The sequence below is a fragment of the Conger conger genome, chromosome 4 (genome assembly GCF_963514075.1).
Source record: "Conger conger chromosome 4, fConCon1.1, whole genome shotgun sequence".
In the NCBI taxonomy this organism is placed as follows: domain Eukaryota; kingdom Metazoa; phylum Chordata; class Actinopteri; order Anguilliformes; family Congridae; genus Conger; species Conger conger.
Genome location: NC_083763.1, coordinates 43,765,338 through 43,783,774, shown reverse-complemented (window position 1 = coordinate 43,783,774; position 18,437 = coordinate 43,765,338). Strand labels below are relative to the sequence as shown.

Sequence of the window (18,437 nt, the reverse complement as noted above, 5' to 3'; positions counted from 1 at the left end):
AATCTCAGTGGGGGAGGGTCACAAATGACTACGAATGACGCTAGCACAGGTACTCCTCTGTGGAAGACCTATGTGTAAAGAAGTTGGACTACTCCTTACATCACCTTGGGGGGGGATTCATGGAGGTTCAGGTGTGAAATGTTAGCTGAGTGACTGGAGGCTCTCTCGTGTTTTTTTGGTAAACCTCTCTAAGTACACTAACCTTTCTGGGTAACAACAATAGCACGTGCTAAAGTTTCTGAGATGTGTCGAATTACATATGTATATGAAATACTACACATCTCTGTTGTTCCTAGACAATATTTCTGAAGGAATTGTACAGGGCATTTATGTAACCCAGATGTAAGAAAACACCAATTTCTTTGTGAAAGCAACAAACATAACAGACAGATTCTGACTTGTATGTAAAATGTGTATCTAAATGTTATGTAAAACATCTGTAAGTCAGCGCAGATGCAAGTAAACAGTCTTAGCCCCAAATTATGCTCGCCATTCTCATTTCACGGCCTTCGTTCAGCAGCCTTCTCCCAAACAAAAATCAGCTGTTCAAAGGCTGTGAAAAATGTAATTAGAAATTCAGACAAATACGGCAGTTAATACTAAATGGGATTTCGGTTGCTCGGCAAACACGTTCTTTCCCACGTCTCACAAAGTTACCCTGAAATCGGAAATGAAAACAGCTGATTGACCAGCACCTGCTTCTCCACTGTTTGAGGCCTGGTCTGTGCGCTTGTGCGGACGCTATGGCGACGGGGCGGCCGGGTGAAATTCCACTGAGGGCGCTACGCTCACAATGTTGGTGTACCCCAGCACTCATGAAGGAAGCTTCGACTGCCAGTGGTAGTTGCTGGGTCACCCTCTCTTCGGGCAACAAGAGCATAAACAGCATTGCAACGCAATGGCTCTCTTCAGCTGGTCGCGAAGGCAGTGACCCCTATTGTCACACATCAGCCCACCAGAAGGGGGAGGACCTGAGGCTTTTTTCACCTCTGTACCAGTTGTGTCATAGACCACCAAGGAGCAGGCTTCCTCCTGGAATGTCACCGAACAACACTACCTTGAGGTAACCAAGTCCCTCAGACCCTTTTGTTTTCTGGTGGGTAACAGGCAGCTGCTCTGAACCATTTCGCCATAAAACACCATGGGGTTGATCCACCGAGAGAAAACACAAAACTGATTTCAACAACTTATTTCACAACAATGTCAACAACTTATTTTGTGACCGTTGTCTGGGCAACATTAGTGACCCGTTCACTAAACTGCTGCCGTGAAACAGATAACTGGGTATCTAGGCTTGGGTAGTATCCACGTTTTCAAACCATCATACCTACCTTTTATACCTTTTATACCTACCAGAGTATGGGGTAGACCATTTTCATAATAAAATATGTAAATAAAGTCAGAAGCAGTATTTGCGTTTTGTGAACATGTGTTAACTCAAAGTGGCAGCACTGCACATGACTCACATGGTGTTTTGCGTTTGTAGTGGCCATGTAATTCACTAAATCAGTAGCAAGAGCAAGCTGTAGCATTTTATTTATACGTAATAAAAAGCTCCCCATCCTCCGAATAATTTGAAGGGAGCCGCCATGAAAACAGCAGCGCAAAATTATCATAATAACATGGAAAGTGGCCGGGCCGCGGTGGCGCAACAGACTAAGATGCTGTAAGAAAACTCTATCTTCAAATTGAAATGTAGCCTATACTCTAAAGTACTGTACGTGAGCCTGTTCTCTCTGGCTCTGGACTGTGAATTCCTGTGTTGGAGAAGATGGAGTTATGTTATATTAGTTCAGTGTCTCAGCGGTGGAGTAAGTAAGCATAAGGCGAGCATAATTGATTCAGGAAATATTACAGACCAGGAGAACATTAAAACATATATAAATAGACATATTAAGTGTTGTGTTCTGAATTGAACAAATTAACATGTAGCCTATGCCTCCTTGCAAGCAAAAACTAGTTTGTGTGGAACCAGGATTTCAATTATGCAACAATTATGCTAAATGAACCGAAGCAATTGGAATGGGGGGGCCCTTCTGTACTTTGTACACATGTCGCTATTCCAAACATTGGCAGACATGCGCATGCAGAATAAGCATGCTAAACTGAAAAAAACTGGGGCATGGCGGTATGACGGTGTAGGAAACTTTTACCCGGGTGTGAATTTAATACCCGGGTATAGGGTATTTCTGGTATACCGACCAAGCCTATGAGCAACCACACATTTCATTCCCTGCGCTGGGGTAGTTCACATTTGAGGCTGTGCCTCATCTGAGCTGCCTAAGAACAATAATTATTGTCAAATAAGTTGATGTCCGAATGCACTAATAAAGAAAAATGGCCAATTTTCCTCACGCCTCAAGTGCTGACTGAATAACATGAATAGGAAACTCCTCATTTTGCATGGGATAATTTCGGATAATTTGGCAGACAAATAATGATGCAGGAAAAACAATGCCTTAAAAAGCCACAGACAAGATTGTTTGAATGATCAGCAAACGGACGTCTTCAGTATGAAAGGTTTCTAGGAACAACCTGCTATCTCATTTATAGAATTAGACCACAAAATGAATGATTTTTATTAAAGTAACATGGTTACTGGAGTACAGTCGTCCAAATATTGAAATAGCCCACTTTAAGTGATACAAGAAAACAAGACGGGGGGCATGTTTCGTGTCATCTTTGTCGCCAAACCAGTCTAGTATGCCTGTAATAGCAAAAAATGTAAGAGAGTTCCGCTCTCTTGCACACCAACCATGTTAGCGCCTTCATCGTCAGCTGCCACCAACACTGGTTTACACATTGCATGTCTATGGCGTGCTTCAGTACCGGCAGAAAACAATCCATGCTTTTTTGAGTGGTAATTTGCAATCACCCATTTTGAATTGGACGTGCCCTGTATTGAGCCACGTTCGCATAAAAACATATCATTTGGGTGCTGAAATGTATGCAGATGCTGCAATTTACGTATGACCCAGACAGCGCACTGTGTCACTCTGCCCCTGTAAGTGAGGTTACACGTGCTTTCCAGCTTTCGCGAGCGAGTTGCAAATAATGTGTAATTGTTTCCAGGTACTTGCAACGCTTTAAGGTGGGAAAGCAACACAAGCTTTTTATGGATGCTCCCCTGAGTACCTGTGTTCGAAACAAAGCAGAAATCCCCACAAGCCTCGTAGATGTGAAAACATCACTTTAACTTAGCCTGTATATTTCTTTTTTGACACCGCTATCAATATTTATAGAATCTGAGCTGTATTCTCATGAAAATATTGTTATTTCCAAATTGCTTTATATACAAATTACCATGTGTAAGAGGATATTCATTCAATTTAGGTTGAATGGATTGCACAAAGTGAGTTAGGTCTCTAAATATAGCTGGCTACATTGCTGTGTATTCCAATAAAGCCAGCACCTTTTGTGAACATATATGTTTAAAATGCACACTGCAATTGATAAAAATATTGTGACATTGTTTTGCGGAAAAATGTCTTGTGGCAAAATGGAAACAAACTGATATCTTGACTGTAATTTTCAAAAAGGTTCATATTTCACGGCCACCAGTGGAGAAGGGGGGATGTTAGGGGGATTCCAACCAAACATTAAGGGGAAGGGACACCTGAAAAAGAGAACCTGAAAAAAGCGACAACACTACAGAGAAATGAAAAGGTTGAACCGAACAGCGAATACTCTAGTGTTTCTTTGGTTATACACTTGACCTTCGTAAGGACACACAGCTCAATTCAAAATGCGGTACTCTCTCTAGAAACAGGTCAGGTAGCACTTTCAAATGCACATTCTTCATAAGAGCCTCTTCCTTCCAGTGCTCACAATGCCGGTTGTCAGTTCCACCCTTTTCTTAAAGCTATGACAAAGCCCTGTGGAGGCTGTGCAGACCTTTTCTGTTAAATGTAGTAGCAGGTTTTAGAAAACATTAAACCTTAACAGCAGGGCTCCGCTTTAAACCATATTCACAATTACATGTTTTTTCCAGCACAATAACAATCCTTGCTGCCAACCTACATATGGCCTTTCTTTAGTCTTTTTTTTTTTCTTTCTTGAACATACCTGAGGCGGTAGTAAAGACTTGAAATGCTTTCAGGGAAAAAAAAACTGTTAACGCTCTTATCGACAGGTTTTGATATGACATCCAATCAGGAGTCAAGCCTTGCAGGTGATTGACAAAAATGCAACACTTGATCACATTGAAGCTGTACGACCTTGCTGCTGAATGGCTGTCTTACCAACACCAAATTGATATCAATGGTTCTATTATTACAAAAAAAAATCAACAATCGTCAGTATGATTTATCCCCCAGCCCAATTTAATAATACGGCAAAAGCGTTGTTAAAGTTGCTGTACGTGCTGCATGGGCTACACAAACCGAAGTGGGCAGGGGTAGACGCAGGAAGGCAGTTTATAATGTTCACACAAAAGACAGACCTTGTCCCAGAGTTTTATAGATAACATTTTACAGGTGTACAGTTAACCGTAACACTGTCAGAAGTCCAATAAACGGGAAGGTTTGTTTGTTTCAGATGATTAAAGGCCGATTGATTGACCGTGATGAACACCCAAGCTAGAGTCGGTAAACGGCTGCCTCGCTCCACGACAGCTGCAAGACGTCCCTGCGAATGCCCCTTGAGATCGATTAGCACGAATGGAGCAACAGATAACGCTAATATTGACAATGGCTGTTGCTCAGGACCGGCGGAGCCTAATGGCTGTTTCCCTTTCTCCTAATCGACATTAATCAGCAGCGCTAAAATAACATAAAGAAACTGTTCATGGATTATTCAGGGAGCGCTGACCGTATGCGTGATGGCACCCCCCATCAATTTAGAACAATTTACCCGCTGTCCTGGGATCCCTGGTTTTACAGCCGAGAAGCCTGGAAGATGCACAGGCTGCTGGGAGTTCGCATTGGAGAGGGCCTGGACCCAAAAGGAACACCTCACATCACAGCCGTTCTTACAACAAAAAAACTGGGTACGCGAAAGTCCTGGCGGACCGTGGACGGAGCTTAGCAGGGGGTCACGGGAGTCTGCAGTGGGCTCGGCTATTCCGTAACCGCGGGCCGTACTTCGCACGTCAGATAAAGTCATTTCGGTTTGGACAGAAAGAGCGAACAGACGTTCCGCCGCAGCTGGGGGCGTTTGGCCTTGATCTTTGGATCTAATCCCCCTCTGGAGAGACACTGAATGAAGCAGGCAGCAGATCCGGGGCCTCTCCGGGGCCTTTCTGTCTCTACGCTGCTTAAATAGGGCTCAACGCAACCTTTATGGAGTGGGTCTGACCTCATAGTTTGGTCCCCTGGGTTTTGATTAAAGAGAGCAGGTGGGACCCCCCTTGCAACGAAAAGCCCACTGAATATGACTTTTACATTTATCTATGGAGCCGTGATTATATACAGTACTGTATATGCAGGGCTGGTACCAGATGCCTGCTTGTGATGTTTCGCTGTGGTTTAGGCTGCCGCGGTGTGGATTTTCACCTGAGCTGGTGCTCCCCTGAGCTGCGGAAAATAATGAATGCACCGTGTGAATTCAATTATACTGACGACGAGAGAATCAGTCCATTTCTGCACTGAGAGAGAGAGAGAGCAAGAGAGAGAGAGAGAGAGAGGATCTGATCAGACTTCAAGAAGCTTAAGCGGAGATTAATTAAAAAATTTGGCGCCGCAAATTTGTCAAGAATTTATGCAAGATAGCTCTCTGCCACTAGAATTAATCACTGTCAACACTTTCTTTTCGCGAGATACATTTCGAGTGATTAAAGCAAATAAGTCACCTTTTAAGGAGGTGAAAAATCGGGAAAGCGGCCGGACCTGACGGGTGTGTTCGTTACGGGATCCTCGCTTAAAGCCGATGTAAAAAAGGACAGGCCGGCACTCACAATATCGATAATTGTATATGTTTTTAATAGCAGCAGTCACAAGGAAGTGTTTTGGCTAAACAGCCTTGTTTTAAAGCCTACTCAAGACTTAAGCCGTAAGAAAACATGTCCCTTTTCCAAAATCAATGCCTTCTTTTCAAAAATCCTCCCTTTTTACTTGTAAACAATAGTCTTTTGTCCTCCCATTAACACGACACCATTCTTGAGAATTTTACGCACTGCAATCAAGAACAATCAAGTGCTCTGCATGGAACGACACAGCCAGCAGAAAAAGGTGCAATGGCCAAAGAATGCTTGGTATAAAAAGATTTCCAAAGCAAATCCGCCTACAGGAACAGAATTCCGCATATTTTTACCACGAACGAGGCTTCGTTTTTCTCACGGACATAAACTCAATCAAAAGTATTTACGGGTTTTATCGGATAATCTTGCGTAACGCCTCCAATTATGCGCGATTAACTGATAAAGCCCATAAATAGATTGCGGAGGGTGGGTGTTCATTACTAACCGATGACGACCGGCGTTCGTGCTGGCCCTTTCCGCCGAGGGGGCCTTGGCTTCTGATGAGTCATGCCCTGCCTCCTCCTGTGATATATATTGTCATTTCAATTTAATACCAAGGCCGAACAGACTGCCTGTTTAATCAACGCGGCGAGGAGATGCGAAGAGGTCGATGACACGACCGAGCCCAAAGCCTTCGGCGCTGGCTTTATCGAGCGCGGTGGGTCGACCCCCGCCCGCCCGCTTTTCCACGCGCCGCGCGGCTCCCGCCTCCTTAGGAACAGGGTACGGAGGAGCAGGAGGAGGAGGAGAAGCGGCCGGCTTAAACCTTAAGCTATTCGAACCCCCCCGAGAGGACCAATCCTCATGCGGGCGCTAAGTGGCCCTGACCGACTTCTACCGCGCTGGCGGTAAATTTGCTCTGCGGATGTGAAGCGGCGGTCACAGTTAACAGCTGTTATTATTCAGTTGGCTGAGCCCAGGTATTAGGATCCGGTGCAATGCCGCCCATCTGCGGGATATCAGGCCTAAGATTAACTCAAGGAGGGGACTCGTAGCTCCTACAGCCAACTGCCATTAAAGGGAATTATCGACTCCATGCATTTCATTTTAATGTGCATTTCACAGGTCTCCTGTGTCTACCTGTTGAAAGCCATCTTTGCTCAGGAGCCTTGACTGACTGGTGACACTTCTGCTGCAATGGAAGGGGGATGTGTCGCAGTAAAGTACAGAAAACAGCAGCCGCTGCTGCCAGTGCTTTCAACTTCTTGTTATCAGGCGCCAAACCCAAAATGTGAGCGGCGTATTCATTTTCACAGCCAAGTTTTAGAGTACCCAGAAAAATAAACCACTAAGTACACCGGCAACAGCTACTTTCCTGAATACAATATTGGCTTTTATCACATTTTGTACATTATTCCACATTTACTTGTTAATGCATTTACTTACACTTACATTATGCTCATATGGGTCTCCTTCCAGACAGGGATAATCTACTGAGTATTTATGTCTTGCCAGAGGCAAATTAAAGGGAAAATATTTTTACTCTCTGACGTGTTTCTCCACTATGACTAGAACGCATCCATTTTAAAACTGGCTGGCTTCAGGAGGAGTAATTCATTACTCGATATTGTTTTAAGCGAATAAACGCCTGGCTTCCGCGTACGCCACATACTGATCTGTTCCCCTGCACGCTCCTGTATTCTCAGAAACCGCCATTCCGATTGCGGTAATTGGCACGCCAGTTTCACTGCAGCATTTAATTAATCAGAAACTAATATGATTATTGCTGTAATTGTCCACATTTCAAGGACTGTGGGGCGAGGGGAACAATGCGTTTCCAATTCAAATGATTTGCACTCAATTGAGCCTGTAGGTATAATGACGGACGGCCTTATCAGCAAAATTAATGAATGATTTGAATAGCTCTTTCTGCTAAAAATATACACTCGTTTAGTTAGACTGTAGCACTATTAAAAATGTGTTATTTAGAAAAATTTGTCCAGCCTTCTAAAATGTTATTGTACTACTGCCTGGTTTTTCCAGCCTAAGAGTCTGACCTGAAGCTACGCAACATATACCATAAACCTTAATTCATATTCCAATCCTAGCATGTTTAGCATTTCAAGGCTATCACACATTTCAAGTATGTATTGCGTGCAATACAGCTTAGCAAAACTTCTATGTGGACTAGGAATGGCATTTTTTAAAAGACAAATAAGGCACTCCAAAAAGAATGCCCTAGGTGAAGCAAATTAAACAGCAACAGCCTTATGTTTTGTCTACAAAAGCAGTTACAATATATTCTCAACAGCTCTACATAGACAATGCCCGGAGGATTTATTTAAAAATTCCGATGAAAAAAAAGAATAAAATTTTGCATTATTAATCTGCCTTAACCTGTCTGAATGCTTAAAGTGAGAACTTTCAAAAGCTGCAGAGATCACCATCTGTCCTCATGCAAAGTAAATCCTGGAAATGTAATTACCCAAAATACAATTCCTCAAGCTGGCTATTAGTGTTGAAAAACAGATCAGGTATGGATCCCTTTCGGCTAAAAAAGACCAAAAAAATGCACAAATCACATATGTACACCAAAAGAAAGTCCACCAATCAGAGTAGAGCAAATTTGCTGGTCGTTTAACACCAAGTAAGGCAGGGATTTTCTAATCATCTAATCCTGGGACCCCAACCAGGCTCAAAGGCATCCAGGAGGCCCCCAACATACATTAAAAAGGGTCACATAAAAAAAAAGTATATTCTGATATTTTGAAATATTTTCCAAAACCTATATATCACCATTACATATCCAGTCTGGCCAAGGAAGTCCAAATTGGTCTAAAGACCCACTGTTGAAAACCTCGGAAGTAAAGGACTCCCGACCTTGATTCAGAGACATGACTTCTTTTCATGCTCTGAATGGAAACTGGTACTGACTGTGATAAGAAGCATATGCGTCACGTTCCTATTTTAACACACATATGGTTCATCAGCATCAGCTCTTGGTGGGTGTACCACCAATGCACATCACACACATAAGAATTTTATTTAGAAAAATAGAATACACACAAAAAATCAATCAAGCAATAAAATAATCCTAGTAGCATTCCATGTCATTTCTTTCTGCCACCATTTTATCCCATTAGAGCCTATTGTTCAGTGGAGATGCAGTCTTACACGTGAGAGGAACGCTTGCTATATAAATACAGTAAGTCACGCTCCAAGATTCATTTCTCTCCTGGCAAAGTTTATTTATATATTTTTCTCAGCTCATATTTTTCTCTTTCTCATATGCCACCACTAAAAAACGTTCATCGTTTTTGCTCGAAATGACAATGATACAGCTTTATAAAAACGTAATACTGAAAATTTAAAGTGTGGTAACCCTGGCAACTAGAAACATTGCCTGAATCGTTGTAGGGTTTACATGCGGTGAGCCTGTGTAAGTCCTGGGTGGGTGGCAACATGTTCGGGCAGAACTTATTCTATGTTATGAGCACCCCCTGAAATCTTCCTTTGGAAACCAGTTTAACATATCAGCACTCTCCGTGGTGAGTCTGCCTGCCTCAGCACGCCCTTGCAATCAGCCATCTATCCCCCCAGACCGCCCTGGTGTTTGCGTGTCTCTTTGTTTTCCCAGGCTTTCCTTGGCCTCCATTTTAGGAACGAGGCAGCCCTCAACAGCTCTCTGCTGCTCTGTACTACAGCGGGGCTGGGCCAGTGTCGTCCATTAGAACGGATGCTAGCTAAGGGAACCTGTCAATCACTGCACTCAAACTTGCCCTCTATACACTTGCACCGCATGGGGAGGTCGGGTATAATCATGACTATCTGCCAAATCTATTACTGACAAATTATTGAAATTGCTTGAAATAAGAACTTGTATTAATCATTTAGTATACACCGATGAACCAAAATATTATGACCGCATGCCTAACATGCTGTTGGGCTAAAACAGCTCTGCGTGCAGCTAGAACAGCTCTGACAGGCACGGACTCTACAAGACCTCTGAAGCTGCCATGCAGTATCTGATACCAAGACAATAGCACTACATCATTAAATGCCTGTAAGTTGCGAGGTGGAGCTGCTATGGATCAGACCTGTTGTTTCAGCACATCCCCCTGACGCTCGATCGCATTGAGATCTGGGGAATTTGGAGGCCAAGATAACACCCTGAACTCTTCGTCATGTCCCTCAAATCATTCCCGAACAATTTGTGCATTGTAGCAGGGTGCATTATCCTGCTGAAAGAGGCTACTGCCATCGGGGAATACCGCTGCCATGAAGGGGTATAAGTGGACTATAATAATGTTTAGGTAGGTGGCACGTCCCCCATGAATGCCCGGACCCTGGGTTTCCCAGCACAACGTTGCCCAGAGCGTCACACTCCCTCCACCGGCTTGTGTTCTTCCCACAGTGCATCCTGGTGCCATCTCTTCCCCAGGTAAACGGCAGACACGTATCTGCCTCCACATGATGTGAAAGAAAAAGGGTCTCATTGGACCGAGCAACCTTCTTCCATTGCTCCAAGGTCCAGTTCCGATGCTCGTGTGCCCATTGTAAGAGCTTTCGATGGACAAGGGTTAGCATGGGCTACTCCGCCCCACACGCATACCTTGGGATTGTATTAATTTCCAAATGTGCAGTTGGCAGTGCTTTACACATTTATGTTCACAACCCGCTTGCTAAATTCGCAAGTAAAGCTTAATTAATGAATCTATGTACTTATCAGCTGCGTTCCAGTCAAACAGCCCTTAAAATCAAGTGTAATCTGAAAAACGCCGCTGATAGCCTGATAGCTGGCCTGGCGTGGTGGTCTGAAGTGCGACTGCCACCGGGTGATTTGCCGACGTTCATAAAACCTCCCTCCTCGGCAAGCGGTGACGGGGGCGGCTAAACGAATCTCATCATTCATATTTAAAAACGCTGTAATCGTTCATTACCGCCACGGCTGCGGGAGTCCTCGGGCCCCGCGCCGCTCCTCCTCCCCTTCCCTCCCCCGTCCCTCTCTCCTCCCGGAGCGCAGACACAAAAACGTTTCCATTGTGATAAGAAAGCAGAGTGAAGGTGACAGCGGTAATTGCGGCTCGCTGTCTCGCCTGGGAGGTAGGGGACCGGGTTTTTACGGTCGGCGAATGGGAGCGCTTACCGCCACATGCTAATGAGGCCTGAGGTAAAGCCGCCGCTAAGGGACGCGGTCACCGCCAAACCGTGTCACTGCCACACCATGTCACTGCCACACCATGTCACTGCTACACCATGTCACTGCCACACTGTCACCATCACACCATGTCACCATCACACCGTGTCACTGCCACACTGTGTCACCATCAAACCGTGTCACTGCCAAACCGTGTCACTACCTCACTGTCACCATCACACCATGTCACCATCACACCGTGTCACCATCACACCGTGTCACTGCCACACTGTCAACATCACACCGCGTCACTGACAAACCGTGTCACTACCACACAGTGTCACTGCCACACTGTCACCATCACACCATGTCACCATCACACCGTGTCACCATCACACCGTGTCACCATCACACCATGTCACCATCACACCGTGTCACCGTCACACTGTGTCATAGCCGCACCGTGTCACCGCCAAACCTGCATCACTGCAGAGTACTCCAATGCCATTTTCTCGCCAAAAAAACCCCTAAATTGGCGGTCCTTTGTTCGCTAACATCGTTGGGCCTGCTCCTACGCGGGTGCATGCTGACTGCGTATGCGTGAATCGTGGGTACATTTCTAAACGAGTCCACCATCCTCGTCTCCCCCACTTCGAGCGAACAATGTTGTGGCGCGCAGGCGGATGGCCGACGGGCAGGGCAGATTGCTTCTGCTTGCTGCCAGGGGTCCTTGGGAGAGTCGCCCCCCCTAGACGCCGTATGTAACTGCCAAACTTTCTAATCTGCTTCTCCTCCTGTAGCCCCGGCTCATTCTGCACTGGGCAGAATCTCTGCCAACAGATAGTGGGAGAAATTAAACTTCTGACAAGAAGCAGCCCTCGGTTCGGATGTGGGGGAAAGAGGAGGGGGAGAAAAAGAGGGAGGAGGAGGAGATGGGTGCTGGGGGAGATTGGCAGGGGGTGCAGCAATACTGGATGAGGGATTTTTACAAGATCTGGAAATCAACGAGTTCCTATTTAGTCGCTAGACATTGGGGCACTTGCAGATGAGGTCTTGAATCATCAAGTTACTTCTCCTTTAAAAGTACTAAGTGAAGACCGGGAGTGTTTTTAACAAAATGAGACTTGATATTTCTGCATTAACCTTGGATAGGTTAGTAGGACTAGGCATCCATTACAATGGACATGAGATGTTTCAAATGTGTTACAATTACGCTCCAGTATGCTTGCAATTGCCTTAAAATGAATTATATTCATGCACAGGGAGAACTATAAAGGTGTTAAAAGGTTATATCATCACTTATGATCTTATGAATGTGTAACTTTTTTTTTTTTTTTTTAATGTCCAGCATAATTTGAATAAAATTAACCCTTAGTGATGGCATTTACCATTCTAAAGTCTTCAGATCTGAAAGCTGTGTGACAACCACAAGAAATGAAATCAATAACATATTTTCTTGCACAACCTCTATTAGATTTACGTTTGCATGAATTTCACTAGGGTGAAAATGGCAGCTGTTTATCACATGATCATATCAAAAATAGGAGAATACACTCAAAAACCACTTTATTAAGTATTTATTAGCCTTCTTAAAAATAATTTGTCTTCTGCTGCTGTAGCCCATCCACTTCAACATTTGACGTGTGTTTTAAGAGATACTCTTCTGCATACCACTGTTGTAACGTGGTAATTTGAGTTACTGTCGCCTTGCTGTCAGCTTGAACCAGTCTGACTAGTCACCTCAGACCGCTCACTGGATGTTTTTAGTTTTCTTGCACTATTCAATGTACTGTAATCTCAAAAGACTCTTGTGCAGGAAAATCTTAGGAGATCAGCAGTTCCTGGGACACTCAAACCATCCCATCTGTCACAACAATCATTCCATGGCCAAAATCAATTATAATAATGAGCTGGTATAAAGCTCTGCCTAATAAAGTGATCACTACATTTTGTATATACTGTTTACTTTGTACAGTCGTATACTTCATGAATACTAGCTACCCACAAACTTTTAAGAAAGGGAAGCTCTGAAGAATTATGAATGGGTCAAAAAGCCAGAAAGGCTGAAAGTAGCTGCTGAATATCATCAGATGACCACCCATGAGAAAACAAAAAACATACTACTTCAGAGGGGGGGAACGTGAGGGAAGGAGGCACATTAAATAAATCTAAATCTTGTAAGTAGGATAAGTAAAACGAGACTAATTCCCTAGGAATAAAGGAAACCACACTGACTCATTCCAAATATGTGTTTATCTTGCCACGACTTGACTATATCCGTCCCTGACAATTACGTGTCATTTATGCGAGTACAACACAGTTCTCAGGTGCGTCAAATATCACCCGCTATTGTGTTCAGTGTTCCACGCTACTCAGTGACTGTAAAACACTCCAGACCGACTGAGGTAATGGGAGCGTATAAACATTTCCGACTCACTGACTCATTTATCTGTTTGCTGACACCAAGCTCTTGCTAAACGGTTCCTTTCGCATCTGCGCAGGGAGTGTCTACCAATTACCGCTTTGCATTTTCACATCGTGCCTTACTCTTCACTAAGAGGTTGACTGGCACCGCCATCCGGGAAGCCCAAGCAGAATAATTGAAAAGGACAGAAGATTCTGGAAAGGGTTCAGAGGCAGTTTGGCTCGTCAGGCCTGGAAGGCCCTCCCTGTGGAAGTGCCTGCTTGTCTACTTCCCCTCCAACCGAAAACGGGAGGATTTATCATCATCTCGACTTATTTATTTATTTATTTCACAAGCAAGCTGACCTTTTGCAAATTGCATTTTTTGATTAGGAAAACTGAATAAACGCGAGAGTAAGTGGACCAGGTGCACACTGGTGCTGTGATAACAGCAGGGCTGCTCCTAGATATATCATGAAGAAGGTCTTTAATCTCCCGCCATAAAATAATAATGCCGAAAAGCTCGAATAGAAAAATAAATAAAGAAATAACTATGAAGCCTCCTTGTCTGTCCTTGTCACTTTACCCAGGGAAAAAGAATTTGACTTCAGGAAGAAAAACCAAAATTACTTGGCCGCAGTAAAACTGTAGTTCAGCACTAATCCCAGTTTTCAGTTACTCTTCTAATACTTTCCCTTGAATGTATCTTGAGGAGTATTTACAAGAGCCATTCAAAGTGAGCCACCAAAGCTCTGTACAGCAGGGAGCGAATCTTTTATTGCAATGCTTGAGTACATCCACAGGAAACAGAGTTTGTTTGTTGCGCGGTAATGAAAAGAACCTGACTCCGGCTCTCTTTCCTCGCGAACGTCTCTGACCCCGGCAACCCGCCATTCTCTCGCTCCTTCTCTCTGCAGAGCGAAATCCTGCTTGCTGTTCGATCGTCGCTCAATGTCTACTTCACAGTGCGCCCGCAGAAAGAAACTTTTCTGAGCTCGATTCGTATTTTTAACCGACTTCGCAACACGTACAGAGGCGGACCAGGCACATATCCTTTCCAACAATCCGCAGCAAATAATTGCTTAAGAGTAATCGATGTATGTACACACCGAGCGCTAAATGAAGCTGAACGCACTCCGAGAATCGATTCCCGGCTCTGAAAAGGTTGGGTTCTGACGGGAAGGACCACCCAGCCCAACGGCGGGCGTTTCCCTCGGCGACGCTGCAGCGTCGAGTCGGTCCGCTCTCGTTTCGCTGCAAGTGTTTCCCCTTCGCGGTCCCGGGCTAAAAAGATCGGCATCATTTATTCATGAGGATTAGATGTAGAAGCTGCATTCTCACAATAAGGGAGTGGAGAGACTCTCCACTGCAAAAAAGCCTGTCTTAACAAGTGTTATAGTCTTGTAATTGAGAATCAAAATTTTGTGGTGGAAAAATGTGTTTGCTTGACAAGTGAAATTTTCTTACCACATTGGCAAATATTGAAATGAGTAAAGCATAGTGAAACTATTCTGCAACCTCTGCGCCTAGGGATCTCTGAAGGAACGTGGTGAATGGGTGTATGCGTTGATTGTTCAGGGTCTCTCTCCGACGGCACGCACGGGGAGGCAGGCACAAGAAAGCGTAGCTGTTACGCCTACCTCAGAGACCACACGTTGAGTGTGAGGAAGACACGTTGAGTGTGAGGAAGGACTCCTGCTAGCTCTCCCGGGTCACGGGGAAAGGAGAAAAATAGAGAAATGGGTTGTTCACCCTCCTCCTCCTGGTCCCGAGCATCCCTCCTGGTCTCGAGCATCCCTCTCTGCAGGCGTTCGCAACGCTGGCACGCACGCACGCACGCACGCACACTTGTGATTTATGATCCCTCTAGGCCGGCCCAGGTGTTTTGCCGCAATGCTACTTTCACGGAAGCATCTGGAAGGTACCGGGCAGCAGAGCTGAGGTCCCTCCCCCAACCCACCCACCCCGGGATGGACAAGAGATGAGGTAAGGGGGCTGAGAGTACCTGCCCTGCTTGTGGGCAAAAGCCTCTGCCAAATGTTAGCCTCTGCGGTTACATTACATCATTGCGAAGAATAATGTATTAGGCTAAACTTAGAAAAAAGGCCATAGGTTCACTGGGATAGGGCCATACAGCGGTACACAAACCCTGCACAGCTGACTGATGGCTTTCATGGTGGGACAGCCAAGTATGCTGTTTTCAGCTGGAACAAATTCACACGCATCTTAAAGATTTATTCAGAGAAGCAGGAGAAAATGCAAAACGGTACAAATCAGGAATGAATCATGCCGCTCATAGAATAATGCTTTTGTAATAACGGAACACACGATGTAGAAGCCAAACTGCCTGCAAGATTTCTTCCATTCCCACACATTACCCGAGAGATCATCTCGAAATATATCTCCCACAATGCACTTCATGACTAATCCATCAGCACCGTTACTCAGGGAGACGGGAATATCGTCAGGCAGCGCTCTTTCACGCTGTTCCGTCTCCGTTAAAAAAGGGAAAAGGTGTGTTCGCTCGCTCGGGTTTGCGCAGGGGCGGTAATACCTAACGCCGCACTGTCGGAAGGAGCCGCGACGCGGGGCCCCTGGGTTCCATCCGGCCCCTGCTGAGCCGCCCAGGAGACGCCCGTCCCTGGGGCGGCTGGAGTGCACATTATCATCTCTCAACCTCGTTTTGTGCTTTTCTTTCGCTTCCCGGCTGACGCGCACCGGACATGCCGAGCAGGAGTAAACAACGGCCTCCTCTAAAAATAGCGCTCATCCGTCTCCCGCCCTGCCGACCGAGCCCCTCGTTCGTTCCGCGGTTCCCGCGGCACGACCGCTCCCGGTCCCCCCCCGCGCATGGACGCGGTCCGCCTCGCGGCTTCGCCTAATTAGCGCCCCCCTCCGGAGTTCTGTAAACCGCAGGACCCGGCCGCGCCGCGTGGGGGATTTGGACCGGCCTTCGCCAGCGACAGCGGGGGGGGTCGAGAACGGCGGATTAATGGGGGATTATGTTTCTGACACACGATTGTTGATTGGGCGTATGGTGAGAGGCCAGAGACTCCACGTGAAAGAGCCCGCTACACTGCAAAAAACGAAAAAATTAATCAATCTCAACAAGTATTTTAGTTCATATATTGATTTAGCTTTTTTGCTAAATAAGAAAAATATTGAGGTAAAACTGTTTTGATTAATCCCAAGATTTGCCAATGGAATAAGAACATTTCACTTGTCAAGGAAACAGTAGGTATAAAACAGGCTAATATTTTAATAGAAAGATTTTAAAAAGCGTTAGTACAAGACGAAAACACATTTCAAGACAGATATGTTTTGCAGTGTACAAGAGCATTTGCATTCAGACTGACTGTAATTCCGCGATTAGTCCAATTCACGTGCGTCAAATAGACTCCTGTTAAACAGCGATTTTCCCTGCTCTGAACCACATGCTAAGCAAGACCTCCAGTATCCCAGAGCACTAAAAAGCCTGGCTTGTTCCGCCTGCCAGCCTCCATTTAGGGAGCGCGAGCCGGCAGCGGTATCAGCCGATATCATCTCCAATTCCAGATAATGCGCGTCCGGGCCATTCCAAACAAACAGGCCCAGAATGTGTCCGTTAAGGCTGAATGTATCGGGTCTGAAATAATTGCTCTTGGACATCATCTGTAATCATCCCGCGGGCAACAACTGTACAACACATTCCCAGGGACAGACGCGCTTAAGCGCAGGGTAAAAAATCAATTCCTTCAGATGCATGCACTGAAAACCTAATCTGTCAGGCTACGCAACGCGTGGGCCAATTCCTATGGACTCCTATGAGCCGAATGAACCGTTTGAAGAGTATGTTTATTCACGTTCGATGTTCTTGAACTCCATTGCTTTCAATTACTAGGAGTGATTGTTACATTAGCATTAGCATATTCAGTTAAGTACATTCTAACCTTGTATTTGTGACATTAAATAAATAGCTAAAACAGGTCCGTCCCCATGCCAACAAGACTGCCCCAGTTACTAAGGCGTGCTTCCTCAACGGGTGGAACAAAGACGAGAGCAAAAGGATGAAACCGCAAACGGTTGGTCGTGGTGATCTGTGGGAAGGCATGGCGAGCGAACACCCCCTCGGAACAGGTAGAGGCGGGTAGAGGGGCCTTACCTTCCAAGACGGTGAGTTTGGCGCTGGTGTTGATCTCCCCAACGCTGTTGGTGGCGGTGCATTCATAAATGGCCTCGTCCCGGTGCGTCCGGAGGGGCTGTATGCGGAGCACCGACCCTGACCCGTCGTCAAACTCGATCACCTGTCGAGAAAACAGATGCCCCTCTGGGTTAGGACGAGTTTCGTACCTCCGATTTTCAAAGGACAGGGACCGGTGAATGGGGGTGTAAAGCGACTGTGAGCAGATCGTTCTGAAACCCTGGGTGAACTAAACAAAATGGCTGCCTCCGTCTTGTTGCCAGAGGAGTGCGGTGGCACCTCAGCTGTGGAGAGAAGACGCCGTTTGATCAGGAGAGCTGAATAAATCTCAAGAGAACATCGCTGGGAAACTAATCCAGGTGGCAGAGCCTGCTGTTCCTTATTAGGCACCACAGAAGGGGGGCACACTTGGAAAGGGAGCAAGGGAGCAGGTCTGTGTGTAGCAGCCCTGGGTCAAATAAATGGTAAATGGCAAATGTCTGCATTTTTATAGCAACTTTACACACAGACACCAGAGGCGAATGGCGAGTACCACACAGACACTAGCAAAGACAGCCATCACCTCTCAACAAGGCCGTCTCTCATCTTACACGCAGAAGACGGCGCGCTACTGTGCTCGGTAATAGCTGGTTTCAAGCACGTAATGTGAACAGATAATAACTATCTGTTGTGAAGCTTGCCTGGCTCAGACACAGATGTCGCATGTTGAGATTATTCTACTTGAAGCCACCGGCTCTAATGTTCCCTCACTGTTGAAGCTAATTGGATCCTGATATGTGCCTCGCATGGCGAAGAGAGGCGGACGCGTTGGGGTCTGAAAG

The 18,437-nt window shown here is 45.6% G+C and overlaps 1 protein-coding gene across 4 annotated transcripts in view; it reads right to left on the bottom strand.

The window, feature by feature from the left end:
* Positions 1-18,437, bottom strand: part of ptprfa (protein tyrosine phosphatase receptor type Fa) — a 168,649-nt gene that overhangs the window by 107,879 nt on the left and 42,333 nt on the right. For all 4 annotated transcript variants that reach the window (XM_061240147.1, XM_061240148.1, XM_061240149.1 and 1 more), the window contains exon 4: positions 17,578-17,719. In XM_061240147.1, the coding sequence (XP_061096131.1) occupies positions 17,578-17,719 (142 nt within the window). The remainder of the gene's footprint in view (positions 1-17,577; positions 17,720-18,437) is intronic.